General features: G+C 41.3%; 1 protein-coding gene across 12 annotated transcripts in view; it reads left to right on the top strand.

Moving 5' to 3' along the window:
• Positions 1-15826, top strand: part of cald1a (caldesmon 1a) — a 62071-nt gene that overhangs the window by 25538 nt on the left and 20707 nt on the right. For 11 of the 12 annotated variants that reach the window (XR_013500989.1, XR_013500988.1, XM_078243004.1 and 8 more), the window contains 2 exons: positions 4748-4833; positions 13954-14091. Coding sequence is in view for 10 of the 12 variants with exons in the window: in XM_078243004.1 (XP_078099130.1) it covers positions 4757-4833; positions 13954-14091 (215 nt within the window). In the remaining 2 variants the exon portion in view is untranslated. Of the gene's footprint in view, positions 1-3271; positions 3410-4747; positions 4834-13953; positions 14092-15826 lie in introns of those variants that run through there. The other variant, XM_078242998.1, reaches the window with a different exon arrangement.

Raw genomic sequence — 15826 nt, 5'->3', positions numbered from 1 at the left:
ATACCATGTCGGCAAAGTGTTGTGGGTTCCCTCCCTAACTCGTACTTAACTCTAAGTAACAACCTTGTGGCTGAATGAAACTGTTTAAATGCCTTTGTTTATGTTGTTTTAATGCAAACTGTTGTGTTCTCTCTCTCACACACATGCACACACAGAAAGTTTATTCATAAAGTGAGTTTTTTTTCTTGTACATTTATCTTTTTAATTTATGTAGACATAAAACATTATGAACATACAGTGTCTGTGTTATTAAATTCAGTAGCACTTGTCAGAACTTGTTTAAATAAATGCACATTCGGAAAGGCCTTCATGATTTGTGTAAATTTAATTTATTAAACTCTGTTGTTTAGATTTGGTGAATATTGCGTTATGACTTGTTTAGGACTTGAAACACAAAGTTTAGGACTTTGGACGTGGGACTTGCCTGTCTTGACTTGGGACTTAGGGCGTTTTCACACATGAAAGTCCGGACCAAGGTTCATGTTTTTGTTACATTGTATACATTTGATCCGGTAAGTTTTGGTTTCACACTGCAGTTATTCAGAAACAAACGGAAACCTACACTGTACTGCACTGTGTATTTACTACCACTTAACAAATAAACTGCTGATGTATTCTCTGCTCTGATAGCCGACAGCTGTCTGCTCTGAGCGCATTTACCGTCACTCACTCTCTCATGTAGCCTACACACTAAGCACCAAGCTATTCCTTAAAGGAGCTTCCCTGGTCTCGTAACACAAGGAGAGCCTGCCAGAGCTTCTTGTATTTGGTCCGAAAGTCCAAACCATCCAAAAAATGCTTTCACACTATAAACCCACCGGACCATGGTTCAGTTTGGTCCGGACCGAGACCACCTCTTTTTATCGGACCAAAATTTGGTCTTTTGATCCGGACCGTGGTCCGGGGGAGGTTTCACACCTGTAATTTTGGTTCGGATCAAACTAAACAGTCCGAAAGTCCGGACCAAATGAGGTATGTGTTAAAACGCCCTTATAATACTTGAGACTTGCAAAATAGTGACTTGGTTGTGACTAAGCCGTGTAATCACCAGCTGCAACGAGTCATCATTGTTCCTTTATTTGCCAATCTCACAGCTGGCAAGCACATAACGAGCGCTGAGCTAGTTTTGACTCGTTTATCTTCAGATTGATTCCCTTTATTCAAAAACCAAAACAGTCACTGCACACAAAAAAGTTCCGAAGGAGGAGTTGTCTGTAACTGGCATGTGAATGAGTAATTTGGAGGCTCTTTCAAGTCCCCCTCTGCTAAAATCAGAGGTTAAATAGGAGCATTCCTTACATAGCTCCATAGCCATAATGTGGAGATTAATGTGTTTGTCCAAAGGCTGTGAGGGGATAGTTGCTCTGAGTATCACAGTAAGAAATCTGACCAAAAAGCTGCAGTCTTCTCTTCTCACAGAATGCTTAACCAGCGTTAGGAACATTTCACCAAAGCCAAAAATAGATGTGCTGCTGGCCCATACTTATTCTTCAGCTACTACCAGACTGTTGCTTGATCTACTTTGTGCCTCATTTGGCCAATAGAGGCCCATTGTTTTGGTGCTTTTAACTCAAGACTTCTTGAGAAGATAGAGGCATTATAAGGTGCCGTAATCCCAGTGGCTGTCAGGATAATATCAACTTGGCTTTTAAGGCTTTTTAAGAGACTGGCACTTAGACACTGGGTTCTGTGCCAGGGTCTGCCAGTCTCAACAGGTAGTAATTTGACTGGTAAATGTGTCATTATAGCCATTGTAGAAGGTTGGTGCAGACAGGGAAAAAGAAAGAGGGGGAGGAGAAGAGAAAAGAGAGACAGAATAAGAAGGGAGGATGTGATGGATGGATGGATGGATGGATGGATGGATGGATGATGCAGGTTTTAGTGATTAAATGGTTGAAAAAATGTACAGATGCAGCGACAGGAAGGAACAAGAGGTTTTACAGCGGACAGGCTAAGATAGGCTGTTGGAAAAAGTCTGAAAATGTCACAAACTTGTTACTGTAGGTTGCTCAACTTAATGGAATGCTGTCTTTTTCTCGTTCTGCCTCTGTTAGCTTTTGCAAAGTGTGGGTGGTCCCTCCAGTGATATACACAACAGTTACATTTCTATGTCTTACTGAGGGCCTTGTCTGCAAGCCACAGGCTTCCTCTTCTGTCCTACGCCTGGTGCTCTCCCATGTGGAGACGAGACAATGTGACTGTGCTGCATTCAGTCAGCAGCCCTATTCTTACATCATATATCAGCTTGAAAAAATATAATTATCTCAGGTTTATTATTCATGTAAAATCTTGCATGGTCCACTTATAATCATTTTGTTGACAACCCTACTTTTATTCTAATTTACATTGTAAATGTCATGCTTTTAAATGGTCTATAACTCATTTATGTACAAAACTGAACACTGAATGAAAAACGCGGTCTTCTAAGCTGCATAAATCACGCATTATTTGCAACAATAACTTCAAGTTTATATGCTGTCGTGCTTGTGTTACTAATACAATCTCTCTTGGCGTCGCTGGTTCTAGGAAGTATGTGATTAGACTGGTGATGTTTGGAGGCCTTGTCGGTTTTAGTTATTACTCTCATTTCGTCTTAATTACGGTTGTATGAATAACCCCACATCCAAGTGCCAATTGCCCCCCTCCTCCTCATTTCACAAATGACACTAAGAGTGAATCTAAACATAGAGAGTGAATTTTTGCGGTATTTAAAATATCTCTACCGAGTCACAGAGGCATTTACAGTGTAATAGCGGGGAGACAAGGCTGTGTTTATTGTACAGGCTCACATGGGGGGAGGAGACTGGGGGAGAAGATGGAGTGGGGAGGGTGAGGGTTAGAAGGGTCCCTCAGAGTCATGGTTTCTTTTAGCACTTCTCTCCTGTCTGTGTGTTTCCTGTACATCTGTGCATGCTCATTAGTACGCTTAGTGTGATGCATGCACCCAAACACTGTAATGTTGCACCTACATGCTTGTGTGCATGCACTCATATACAGATGTCAATGTATAAAGAGGCTCTCTTTGACCCCTCCTGTATGCAACTGCAGATAAAAGAAACAAGCATGCTTATAACACACAGGAAGCTGGGCTCAAGAGCTAAATCACGTCCCAGAGCAGGGTTTAGCCATGCTCTGACATGTAGGTAAACAACACAGGAAAAGTTAACAGTAGAGATAGGGAGGGAGGAAGGGGTAAGGCTGAGGGAAAGAAGGAAGGAGGTCACTAAGGGATGGAGGGAGGGACAACTAGCAGAAAGGGGAAGGGAACAGGCATTTGCCTTTTTTGTCAGCTGAGGCCAGGCTGTTGCAGACTATTACTTGTTGTTGCATTGTATCTCTGTTTGGACAGAGCATTGTGAAAAGCTGGTATGGTGTGAAGAAAAACACATTGTTTGAAGGCTAATTCAAGGTATGAAAGTCAAAATTCTTTCTTTGTTTCTCCAACTTATCCTACTGCATCTTATTTTCTGCCACAGTCACTTTCCTACTCATGTTGTTTCACCACGAAGGATAACGTGTTTTTAGTGTGACTATATTCAGTGATGTCATTTTATCCCGCGAACTGCCATGCACATTTATCATTCTTGTGCTCAGCTAGGATCCGTTTACTTTGCTCCAGTGTATTGAAGATGTTGCTGGGGGTTTAGCTGGGATCGTAGATGTATGATGGAGGCTCAACAGCTCCTGGGTGGTCTCGGTCCTCACTGCACATCCAGTCACGTACCCTAGTGGCGTATTTTTAGTGAGAGTTGCTCTTAACTGACCGAGTTAACATCCTGTGTTGGCTTCTCCCTCCTCTGTCTTTGTATCTCTGCTCTTCTTTGTCTGCCTCACCTCTATGTTTTCCACCAAAGTTTTGGGGCATAGGTTTCAGTCAGGCAGTTGTCACCTAAGGCTGAGGCTTTTAAACACAAAGAAATGGCTACACACTTTTGACATGTGGTGTCGGGAGGGATTGTACCCTCAAGTTGATTGATTGGGTTGAGTGATTGGGCGTCAGCTGTGATTATAATAAGTGTAATAGCGGTTAAATACCGTAGCAAACACTTACTCTGCAGCTACTCGTCTATTCTTGTTCCTTGCAAAAAATTAAATATGCTGATGAAAACATCCTCAAAATGACAGTTTTGATCAGCGATTGCTGTTAGCACGAACTCCGGAGACAAATGCATTTTGCTTCCTGTGGCTGCTTCACAATAAAAGCCACCCTCTGTTTGGCATCTTAAATGCTTTTAATGTAAAGCAGCAGCAGTAGCATGTTCCGTTTGCATTACCAGTAACATATAAAGCTGTGACACGGCTGTAACAGTAACTCTGGATTACAATGCTGCCTCGTTTCTTGTGAAAATCTTAAGGATTCTGACTTTAAACAAAGTACATTGATGACCAGAAAACGAAGGCTTTGTTTGACTGGTTTTATTTGATTTTATTAGGATCCCCATTAGCTGATGCAGAACATCAGCTACTCTTCCTGGGGTCCACACAAAACATAAAACATTACAGATAAGACATTTTCAGACAAAAACAGCCACATGATATAAAAATAAGAACAGTATAACTAGCATTATTCTGTCTTGCAAACATAACTATACATATTCCTCTTCATATACAGTACTCTTATAAAAGTGAACATGCATGTCTGCCCTCTCAGGATATCTAAATGAATGTGTTTTTGTCTTTCTTTCCTCTCTTCCTTCCTGAAATTAAGTAAAAGAACATGTCTGTGTTTGATGATGTCATCCCTCAGGGCACAATCATGGAGGAAATGGACTTTGAGCGGCGCCGGGAGCTGAGGAGGCAGAAGCGGGAGGAGATGCGCCTGGAGGCCGAACGGTAAGACCCATTTGATTCTCCGTCATTCACGTCTGCAGATTAATACTCCAGGATTTTCCAACTAATTCTCTTGCAAATCAGAAAGTGTTTAAAAAGTCAGTTCTCAACAATGGATTCATTTGAAGTTGCAGCCAGCCACAGAACTTGTCGCCACTGAAGATCTTACTACTTTGGTTGTGTGAAGCTGTGGGAGCAGCCTGGGTTGTGTAATGAGGCTCTGGTTGTCAATGCACAGTGCGCCTCCTCTGATGTTCTTGCCAAGTTGGAGCAGGAGGGAGCCAGCTTTAATGGCTTAGACCCTCCTCTTGGTCTTTTAAAACATCGCTCAGCAAATATTGGCTTCCCCCAACCCAGGCTAGAAAGAAAAAAAAGGTTGATAAGAAATCTGATAAGCAATGAGATGACCTTTAAGTGTGAATGTTCAATCACGCCCTCCCTCCCTCTTTCCAATTTTCTCTCCCAGATACCACAGCCTTGTGAACTCCCTTTGATTCAATGGAAGAAATTGATTAAGCTAAAGTTCATTTCAACAAATTGATTGAGTGTTAACACGCCAAGTATAGTAATCAAAACTAGTAAAAAGGGACTTTTTTTGTGAGAGCTTGGTACAGTGTGCCAAGGAAGCATTTTATAGAGCCTTTTCACAAATGTCTCTTCATCTGTGCTACAGCCCTTCCAATTAAGGATGAGGTTGATGTGGATGCAGATACTGGCCAAGGTCACTCGCCTGTTTGATGTATCTGTGGGAAGAGTTTTGTTTGAGCCTGTTACTCCATCACTGATGAAAAACAAGCTGACATAGGTCTGACCACTGCTGATAATTTTTCTATGACACAAAGAATATGTGAGCAGCGTTTACCTTGTAAACGTAATGAAGAAGGCCTTTTGCTCAAGGTAAAATAGCATTTCTTGTATAAAGGAAATTCTGCAAAACCATGCACACCATCCACAATAGTGAAGGAGATATACTAGGTAATAAAATTCAGGGTTAAGTCATTCATTGAAAATAAAGTGTCTGCCAGCCTGTGTGTGCTGTATGGATGGTGCCAAGTTTATTTCCACAGGGGTATGCCATGGAGGCCAACAAGGGTCTTTTTACTCTTCTACTTATTTATTCTGGGTAGTGAATAAAGGCGACCTATAAATCTACATGACCAATATTATCGCTCAAATAGCTTATCAGAGATATATGGTATCAGCATAAATATCAGCCGATAAGTAACAAAAAAATTGCGGTACAGAAGTGCCAGATATACTCAACTGTGCTTGTGGTAGTAAACAGTGTTGCCAGTGCATAGTAGTACACACAATTCTTCAATTGGTCACAATTCTTTAAAGTTGCATTAATTGATTGTTTTTGGTCACTTTGGGGCCATGGAACAAGCTAAAAACACAACAGGGACATACAATATTATCACCTTATAAAGTTGTCACCTTGTCATTCATTTGGAGTCATGTTTTTCGCGACCTGGCAAATGTAAGCTGGGCTCAACGCTAACTTTTTAAAGTGTTTGCCGGCTTGGCAACCAGGCATCAGCTTTTTGTTGCCGAAGTTGACAATATGGTTGCCATGTTTTAAATATTTGGAGCAATTAATTTCTTATGTAACTATACCACACATTTTAATAATGAAACAAGGAGATAATGACTTGCAATATAATTTGCCATCCCTCTCAAATAGGGATGCAATGGATCACAAAACTCACGGTTTGGATCACAGTTTTGAGTCACGGATCGGATCAATTTCTGGATCAGCACAAAAGGGGGAATTTTAATGATTATTAAACATGTAAAACAATAACTTTTAACAATAATTAAATTGCTGTTAAAAGACAAAAACAGATGAGAAATTGGTATTTTACAATAACTATGAATGCACCACGAGGTTTACCAGTTTTAAGTAAACGCAACAGCAGTGACTAGTGCTAGTTTGTGTCTTTTAGCTCATAGCTTTAGCGGCAGATGGTTGTAGTCCCGCTGTTAGAATCCTTTGCAGTTAAATACAGTCAAACTTTTACTAGGGGTGTACCGATCCGATATTAAGATCGAATATCGGTCCCGATATTGACAAAAAGTTTTTCCCTCTGTCGCACGTGTGTCGCATGCTGGAAGAGTTGAGTGTACAAATAAATAAGAATGAAATACATTACATCTATGTTATGATTTGTCTTAGTTAGGAAAGTAATGTTTAGTTAGGAAAGTCTGGTGCCTTTAGTCTCTTCCACATGGTGGAAGGAAGGTATAAGGTGGAAGGTATACAGTGTATTATTAATTCAACAACGGTATCGGATCGGTATCGATAGATATGCAAAGCCCAGGCATCGGTATTGGGACTGAAAAAGTCGAATTGGTGCATCCCTAATTTTTACACCGTTTAACTGTCAGCATTTTAACCATGTTGAATCCAGTTACTACTGTAGCTAACGATAGGCTAATGTTACCTGCTGACAAGTGTAACGTAATATTAGTGTTAACTAGCGTGACATGCAGCGATGTTTCTGTTGCCTGTAACGTTTGTTTCAGAGCATCAGAGAGCAGCGCAGACATTTAAGTGGCACCATAATGAGGCACCGAAATCCGCCTTGCTATTCTGTCCGGTAGATACTGGGCACCGTTGCCATATTAGCACCGGATTTTAACATGCACCGTTAATGTGACCAGAAAATTGCGTTGCCTGTATGTTTTCACGGAAAACGCGCATGTGTGGAAAGCGGTTGCACAACAACTGAAATGTTGTGTTGCGCACAAATGTAGTCTTTACACTTTACGGAGACAACCAAATAACATATTGACTTCTTTTGAAATAAGATTTTTATATAAAAAAAAAAAACAATATTGAACAAGTGGTTGCCAAAGGGGGCAACCAGAGGCTACAAAATGGTTGCCAAGGGCAACCAGGCAACCGTTACTGTCAAGCCCTGGTAAGTCCAACATCCCTTCTCCTTTTGGGACGCCTGTCACGTTACCCATTATCATTTGATCTATTGTTACTTAAACATATTGCTTAGTGCAGCTTTAATAACCAAATTTAAGGGACCCTTTAAAACTTACACATACACACATACTACTTCCATAGCGACTTTATCAAAAGCTTTTGTAACCTCACAATAATTTCTGTTATTTTAGGGTAAAGAGCCTGTGCATTTTGATTTTGTGTAACAGTTACGCAGTGTTCTCCCTCTTGGCATCTTTTTGTTTTAACTTCTTTCAGACTTTTATGCCTCATTTCCCCAGATGCACTCTAAATAGCTGATTGAAGGGAAGGTTAATGCCGTTGTTATATTTTCATTGCTTAAAACCCCCATAATGCCCCTGCCGTTAGAATTATTTATGCAGGTTTGCCGTGTTTATGTTACACGGAGAAGATGAAATTTGGCAGAAAATGTAGACTAAGAAGAGCCTACAGAGGGAAGAGATGAGGACTGACTGACTGACTGACTGAAAGAGAAATGGACCAAGAGTGAAAAAGAGTACGAGTTGTAAGCGCCTTGGACATTTACATTTTCAGCTTGGCGGGAGTTTGTTCATGACTGTTTATTTGGTCCGAGTAGCAATAATTTCATCTGGCAGGCGACACGCCGCTCCTGTTTTTGATAAAAGATTACATCTCTACATTGTTTCCATTTCTGCCAATATATTGAAACAATCAATATTTACATGCCCCTCTCGGTTGGACTAGTCAAAACCACATGTTGTCTCATTGGCCTGCTTCCATTCAACCATCACTGCGCACACTGTGAGACGGCGGAGAGAGACGCAGAGAGAGTGTGGGGCCATATAATAACGGCTGTAGGAATGCCAAATTCCTGGCTATTATAAGTGTTTACTGGCCAGGTCTCCATGAACTGTTTCCTACTTGCTGGGACAGTGAGATTGTCTGTGTGTGTGAGAGAGTGTGTGTGTATGTGTCCCATAGTCTGTGTAAGCTGTGTACATGTGCATAGGGTGCATGCGTGCATTCAGTTAACCATGCAGGCGTTCGCTGTAGCGTGCATTTGTGTTTGGATCAGCATCAGGTGATGAAGGTTTGACAAGCTCCATTCACTTTCCTGAAGTGTGTGTGTGTGTGTGTGTGTGTGTGTGTGTGTGTGTGTGTGTCAGCCAAGCTTCCCTGTCTTACATCAGTCTCAGTTATAGTTGTAAGAAAATGATTGTTGACATAGAGGTGCACAATGGGCTTCAATTCACGTCTTGTTCTATTCAGTAAAGCCACACACACATGGTTTTCTGCTCTGCCGAGGTTTCTCACACTCTCTTATGCTCTTTAGTTCCCCCGCTCATCAGTGCTATAGTACATTTATGTTCGGTGAAACCCACAGGAATGTCTCAACTGCATCTTTTTTATTTATTATTTATTTTGGCTTTTCCCACATGGATGTGACATTTTCCCAGTTAATCAGTGACCAAAGGGTGTCTGCTTCAGCTAGAAATAGTCTTCTTTTGTGACAGTACCCATAGTACTGTCACAAAAGACAGTACTGTCACAAAAGCTGTTGTTACTCCCTGCTTAATGCAGCTGGAGCAGTTCATTGTCCTCAACAGAATATTTACACATTGCATATATATTGCACGGCCGCAATGGTAATTCATCACTGTTGTATGTTGGACAGTTAAAGGAACAGGTAAAGGAACAACTTGGGAAATACTCAAATCCGACTGTCTTGCTGAGAGTTAGATAAGAAGATGAATGGTCCCGCACATAACCCTCAGTAAAACCACAACTTGCACATAGTCGTTTTTACACTTTTGGTGCGGTTTAAGTCCTCCTCCATCACTTAGTCTTTATGCTAAGCTAAGCTAACCGTCTCTTGACTGTGGCTTCATATTTATTGCACAAACAGAGTGGCATCAATCTTCTCATTCTCAACTCTCTGCAAGAAAGCAAATAAGCATGTTTCCTTAAATGAGCAAATATTCTTTTTAATGTAATTTATGTAGAACTTTGCTAAATATACAATGTTGATGATTTCTTCTTTGATGTCCTTTTTCCTATTTCTCTCTAGTTGCCATTTCTCCCTTTTTTTTCTCGCCATACTCCATCTCCTGCTCTCCTTTCTTATGCATCCGCTCTATCCTCCTCTTCTTTAGCTACTTCCACTTTCATTTTCAACCCGTCGTCCTCCTTATTCTTCTTCTCACTCTCTCCATTCCCCTTCACTCCCAAACCTCCTCCACCTTCTCTTCTTACTTTCACATCTTTCATCTTCTCATCTTTCCCTTGCTTTTCTCTTTTCATCTTGGGCTTCCTCTTACATTTTAAAATGCACTACCTTCTCCTCTCCCCACTCACTCAATCTCTTATTCTTCATCTTCTTCTCAGTCTCCTCTTCCTTCTCTCGCTCTAACCCCTCTCTCTCTCTCTCTCTCTCCACCACCATCCTCTTCTTCCTCCTCTTGGTTTTTTACATCTGTGCTGTTCCCTCCCCCTGAGAGACCAGGAAGGGCCGAGGAAATAACACCCATCCTCTGTGAATGAGCCATGCCAAACAATCCTCGCCCAGGGTGAATGGAGCGTTCCAGACGTGACCCAGGTCCTGCATCGTAAACCTGTTGGTTCTGTCAGGAAGAGTGAGGGAGATACAGATAAAGCGATAGAGATAGGGAGGGAAAGGTGGAGCCATATATGTCAACTTCTAACTCACCACATCAAACTTCAACAGGACAGTGATTTTTTTTTTAGCCTAATCATACTATTTTACTCCCAAAGAGAAGTGTTATATTTATGTTTTATATGCATGCTATACTGCCTCGTTCATCTGTGAGTAAGAATAAATGCAGTGGAGGGGAATTCTAACATTGTGTATTCTTGGAGCCAGCCCAGCAAAGCACAGGGTGGGGAAGAGAGACATACGGGGTACGTTGTGGTTCTTTGGGCCGGCGGTAGGAAGGGAAATAGTCCAGAGAGGCCAGCGTGGGAATGGGTCAGCATTTCTGACAGTGTAAGCAGAGCCCCCACCCTCTTTCCCTCTCCCTCTCCATCCCTTCCTTTTCTCCCCTCCCCTCTGTTCACAGCAGCTTTTCTTTTCGATTTTCCTCTCTACTTTTCTCCCTCCCTTTCCCTCTGTCCCTCTCCTCTTGAGGAGGGGTGAAGAAGTCTTTTCTCATGGGCTTTTATCAAATTGTTTTCACTGACATTTTTGAGATATTTCGCTGTAAAGAAAATATTTGGACATATTTCGCCCTAATAGGCCCGCGGATGGCGATGTTTTGTGTGCCGATGCTGTCTACGCAGACAGTTACTCTATGAAGACAGAATCCTGCTTAAATCAGCATTGCTGTACTGTACCGTGCAGCATAAAAAACAAGAAAATTAGGACTTTATGCACATGTGTAACAAGACTTTTAATTTCCGTTTCAGCTGTAACACAGCTGCCACATGGAAACCTAAGTGCATATTAGTTATCAGTTAATAGTGTGCAGTTTGCTTTCCTTACATACTGTACTTGGCCACCCAAGAAAAGGCCATCTGTTATATCATACTTTATTCTGACAGACACGCATACCTGACGTTTATAACTGTGGCTGCACATCATTCTGTACAGGAAAAGATGTCGTCTATGATAAAATCTGCAGATTACTCCTTTTTCCATTATCGTGCACGCCCTTTCCTTTCCCGTTTTTCATTTCCCACTTCTCCTCTTTATCCTCACTCTCTATTTCACTTGCTCTTTCTTTTCCCTTCTTTTTTCCCTTCCTTATCCCCCGTTTTCACCTTTTTCCATATTTCTGTGTCAGTATGCTGATAGAGTTTGGGGCCTAGGTAAGGAAAGGGATATCAAATCGGGGCTTTGGTTGTGTACGCGTCTCTAGCCAAGGCTGTGATTGACAGGAATGCTAATTCAGCTTTTAGGAGTTTGTTCCTTTCTCGTACTGAGGAATCTTTAACCGTGAGATTGTTGTCGTCACCAAGGACTCTTTTGTTCCATTTTTAGCTGTTTTTTTCTCTTTCTCATGACATTTGGTGCTGTTTCTCGGATGGCGCAGTCCCCAGGGAGTTAAGGCAGAAACAACATATCACTCTGACATTTTAAATAAGAGTTAATGTACTTTCTACTGCAGGGGAACTCAATTTAAATTGACGGAAAATGAATGCAATTGAAAAAGAAAACTAAGATTTTGGGGGGAAAGAAATTATTCAAAGTGACACTGTAACTTTTGAAAAAAGAAATGACACATTTTTCCTCTTAAAAAAAGCTGAATAGTGGAGCAATAAAACCCTTCTCACTTCATGCTGCAGCTTTACTTGGCAAACTTAAAATAGATATATCAGTCAGTTTTTACTATCCTCTTGTGCTTTATTATGCTACATTTTAGCATGTGCCATTATATATTGTCATTGTAACTTGTGGCCACAGTGTGTTACATAAGATAGCTTTAAGGTTGAAAAACTAATCTGGGTTTGACCAGTTTTCTTCCCTTAAATATGCTGAATTATCAGATTTAAGCACACACACGTGTAAATCATTGCCTGACGTCACAGATGTCACTGTCCCGTAGGTCCAGCTTGGGCGTTAACAGATTCATCTGTTCTGTTATGACAACATTCCTCATCTGAGAGAAATAAATGGGAGGCGGAAAGAACAGCAAAGGGGAAGGAAAGGAAGAAGGAAACAGTTGTTCACAAGCTGTAAAACCTCACATAAACCCAAGCAGCTTTAGCTCAGCTCCCCACACGTGTTGCAATTAACATGCAATAGCACGCTTCGGTGGCTGACCTCAAAGGCGGCGCTGTGATGTCAGGTAGCTAGGCATGTGGTTAGCAGTGGGAGTGTAAAGGTCAGTCGGGGCAACACAGATCAAGCATGGAGCTGAGTTCATAGATGTCAGGTGGCCAGAAACACAGCCGTTTGGGAACAAATTTGATACTTTAGAATAAAGGTAAAATTCTGTCTCTGGTTGTATATAACTGTTGTAAGATATCCTCTGTTTATGGTGCTGTGATTTATAATACAGCATTAAATATACTTTTACTTTTTAAGTGTCTTTCCCTAAACCTGTCTACTTGTATTTAAGTTAGACATTCTGAATTTCCCAGAATGACTTTGGACCGGCTCCAGAGAGAGGCCTCAACTTGTTGCTTTTAATCAAATTTAAGCACATAAATATACAGTAGCTCACGAGCCAACTAGATTTTGAACAATGGAGTTGTGTTGATGATTGTATGCAGCCGCACCCTTTGCTTAAACCACTGCATTTAATAAAGACATACATAATCCACCGCATGTCTGCTTTGGATTTTGCCATATTAAGGATATGGGCGGTTGGTTTTTAAAATGGATTTATCCCTGCTAATGGCAGGGCAAGATGGGGCGACTAGAAATAAGCAGTTCTCAAATTCTTGTGTCTAAAGCAAAAAAAAAAAAAAAAAAGAAGATTGGTGACCGCTCTTCATCTACTGTATGCTTGAGCATTTATGCATAGTAGTAAGAAAATACATCACCAAAAGGGAAGTGGTATCGATCTTCGAACTCTCTGCAAGAAAGCAAACAACTGTATTTCCAAAAATGACAAACTATTCCTTTTAACTGGGAAGGTGCGGACATGAGTGTCTCAGCTAAACTGAGATTGTTTCTAGAATGTATCTTTAAAAGAAAGCTCACTCCACCCATGTCTAAGTTGTTATGACACAAGATGTTATTAACCCAAGAAAAATGTGATTTCCAGATTTAATATGGTATTAAATTCCTTGTAGAAATATAAACTTTTAAGGCTAGTGGTTGTTTTGCAGTACATAAGTAAGCTCTGTTCCAACACTGACCAGACCAGTACAAGCTGTGGGCCAGTTTCTCTGGCTCTCTCTTATCCTCAGCCAAGCCATGTCTCCAGGCTGAGGTTTTATCAGCTCGTGAAAACTGCTTCCACGATAAGAAGTATTGGTTGTTGCACAGCTGACAGGTCAGCCTGATAGGAGAGAAGAAGAAAAAAAAGCTTTGGATAAATCCACCAGGTTTGGTCAATGTGATGATTACAGTCCAATTTAAAGAATTGTTCACTTTGAAGTTTCTAACAGTAAAGCTAAATTGAGGAAGGGCAGAAGGGGATGAAAGGTTTAAGGTTGAAGCTGAAAAAAAAGTCTCTGTGTCCTCACCCATTCTATCTCTCTTCTTTTGTCTCCCTCAGGTTGGCGAAGAATGATGATGATGAGGAGGAGGCGGCCCGCGAGAGAAGGCGCAGGGCACGCCAGGAGAGGATGAAGGGCAGGGAGGGTGAGGAGCCAAGCGGACAGCCAGACAGTCTGGTCATGACCAACAGCCACAGGTGACACTGTCTGCGACAAATATAAAGTCTGCAGCCAACTGTTTTGCTCCCAATTTTTGGTCTAGCTCAAGGGGCAGAAGAGCAGCAGGGAAAGAGGGAGAGAACAAAATGTCACTGTTATCTCATTACGCCCTGTTAAATTCTTTATGATGTTTGAAAAAAATTCAGGACAACTAAGAAGAATATCACCAAAATTTATTTCACAACCTCTGCTGTAAAAACAAAACAGTATATTGTAGGGTTGGAGATTATTTGAAGCCTTCTGGAAAGTGGGAACGGTCAATTGTTTTATTCTTTCACAAAACAATTGACCGTTCGCGAAGCTCTCATGCCCCGTTTACACGAATACGCTCGCGGGTGAAAACGACAAAATATTTGATCAGGTATGCCTTTCGTTTAGACGGCGACGGCATTTTTGGGACTTAAAAACGCAAAAAACTGAAACCACCCTCCAGAGTGGAAATCTTAAAAACACTCTCGCGTTCCCGTCTAAAGGGTAAAAACGCTGTGTGTGCGTGTGTGTCTGTGTGTGCATTGTTTGGAGCAATAACTCCACCTCCTCGTCTGTCCGGAAAATTCCAATGTCCAAAATTGTCAGCTTTTGTTGTTCGCTTTGTGCTACTAGGGAGAGGAGAGGGAGAGAGGAGGAGGAGAGGGAGACAAGTAGAAGGAAGGTTCTACACAGGCACGTGGACTTGGTGGATCACATTTCACACACTTTTGCGTCACCATATGCACGCAGATTTCCCCCCCATAATGCCCATCTAAACGCGGAATAAAAAGTGAGAACGCAATGCCACTTTTACATTTTCTCTTCAGATCGTTTCCGTCTAAACATAGCCTCAGCTACTGTTGCTATGCATGTCAATCTTTTTGTTTTTGCTTTTACAGTAATTGTTGATACAACAATGATAATGGTGGTCGTTTACAGCTCAAAATTAATGGTAAAACTGGCTTTGATTCCAGACAGAAGTAAACAAAATCAGTCTTATCATTTCAAGCTGGCAATTGTAGAGTTTTCTAGCTGTAATAACAACAGTTTCTGGCTAGCTTATTTATTAGTTGTAGCTAGCTAGCTAACGTTAGCTCCACAAGTTTGTTTAAACTCAGTTTCCAGGTGACTTTTTAATCTTTTGAAAATGAGGGTTTTTAAATATGCACTTTATGGCTACACATGATATTGTGCTAAAAGACTAAGACCCTGTCCATACAAACTTTTTCTATACAGTTAGGCTATTTGTCCACATGCAAACGCAGTATCAGCTCACTGAAACCAAACCTTTTTGAAAACTCCTGCCAGGGTGAAGATTTTTAGAAACTCGGGTTGCATTGGTGTCGGGCAGCTGGTGAAAAAGGTGACTTTGGCTTGTGATGTCGGAGTGAGCACTGTTGTCTCCTTTGTTTGACATCAGATTGTGCGCCGCTATCACCTTTGTTTAGCTACATGACACGAATCTCTGCAATAGCGGACGTAGTTAAGATATTGCTGCTGATAACTGCTAACAGGTCTTGTTACATATATACAGATAAATGCACACAGTTTCCCATTATATTGCGGAACAGAGGTGTCAGAATGCATTACTCCGCAACTCACTGCTTATGACTACACTCCCACGACACAGAACTCGCTAAGCTATCGTCGCCGATTTTGGACGAGACGGATGAGACCCGGTCGGATATCTACGCGAACTTCAGGCTTCTGATTGACCAACATGGCTTAACAGTTAGGGTTATA

Source organism: Sander vitreus, chromosome 23, assembly GCF_031162955.1.
Source record: "Sander vitreus isolate 19-12246 chromosome 23, sanVit1, whole genome shotgun sequence".
In the NCBI taxonomy this organism is placed as follows: domain Eukaryota; kingdom Metazoa; phylum Chordata; class Actinopteri; order Perciformes; family Percidae; genus Sander; species Sander vitreus.
This window is presented reverse-complemented; position numbering and strand designations above follow the sequence as displayed.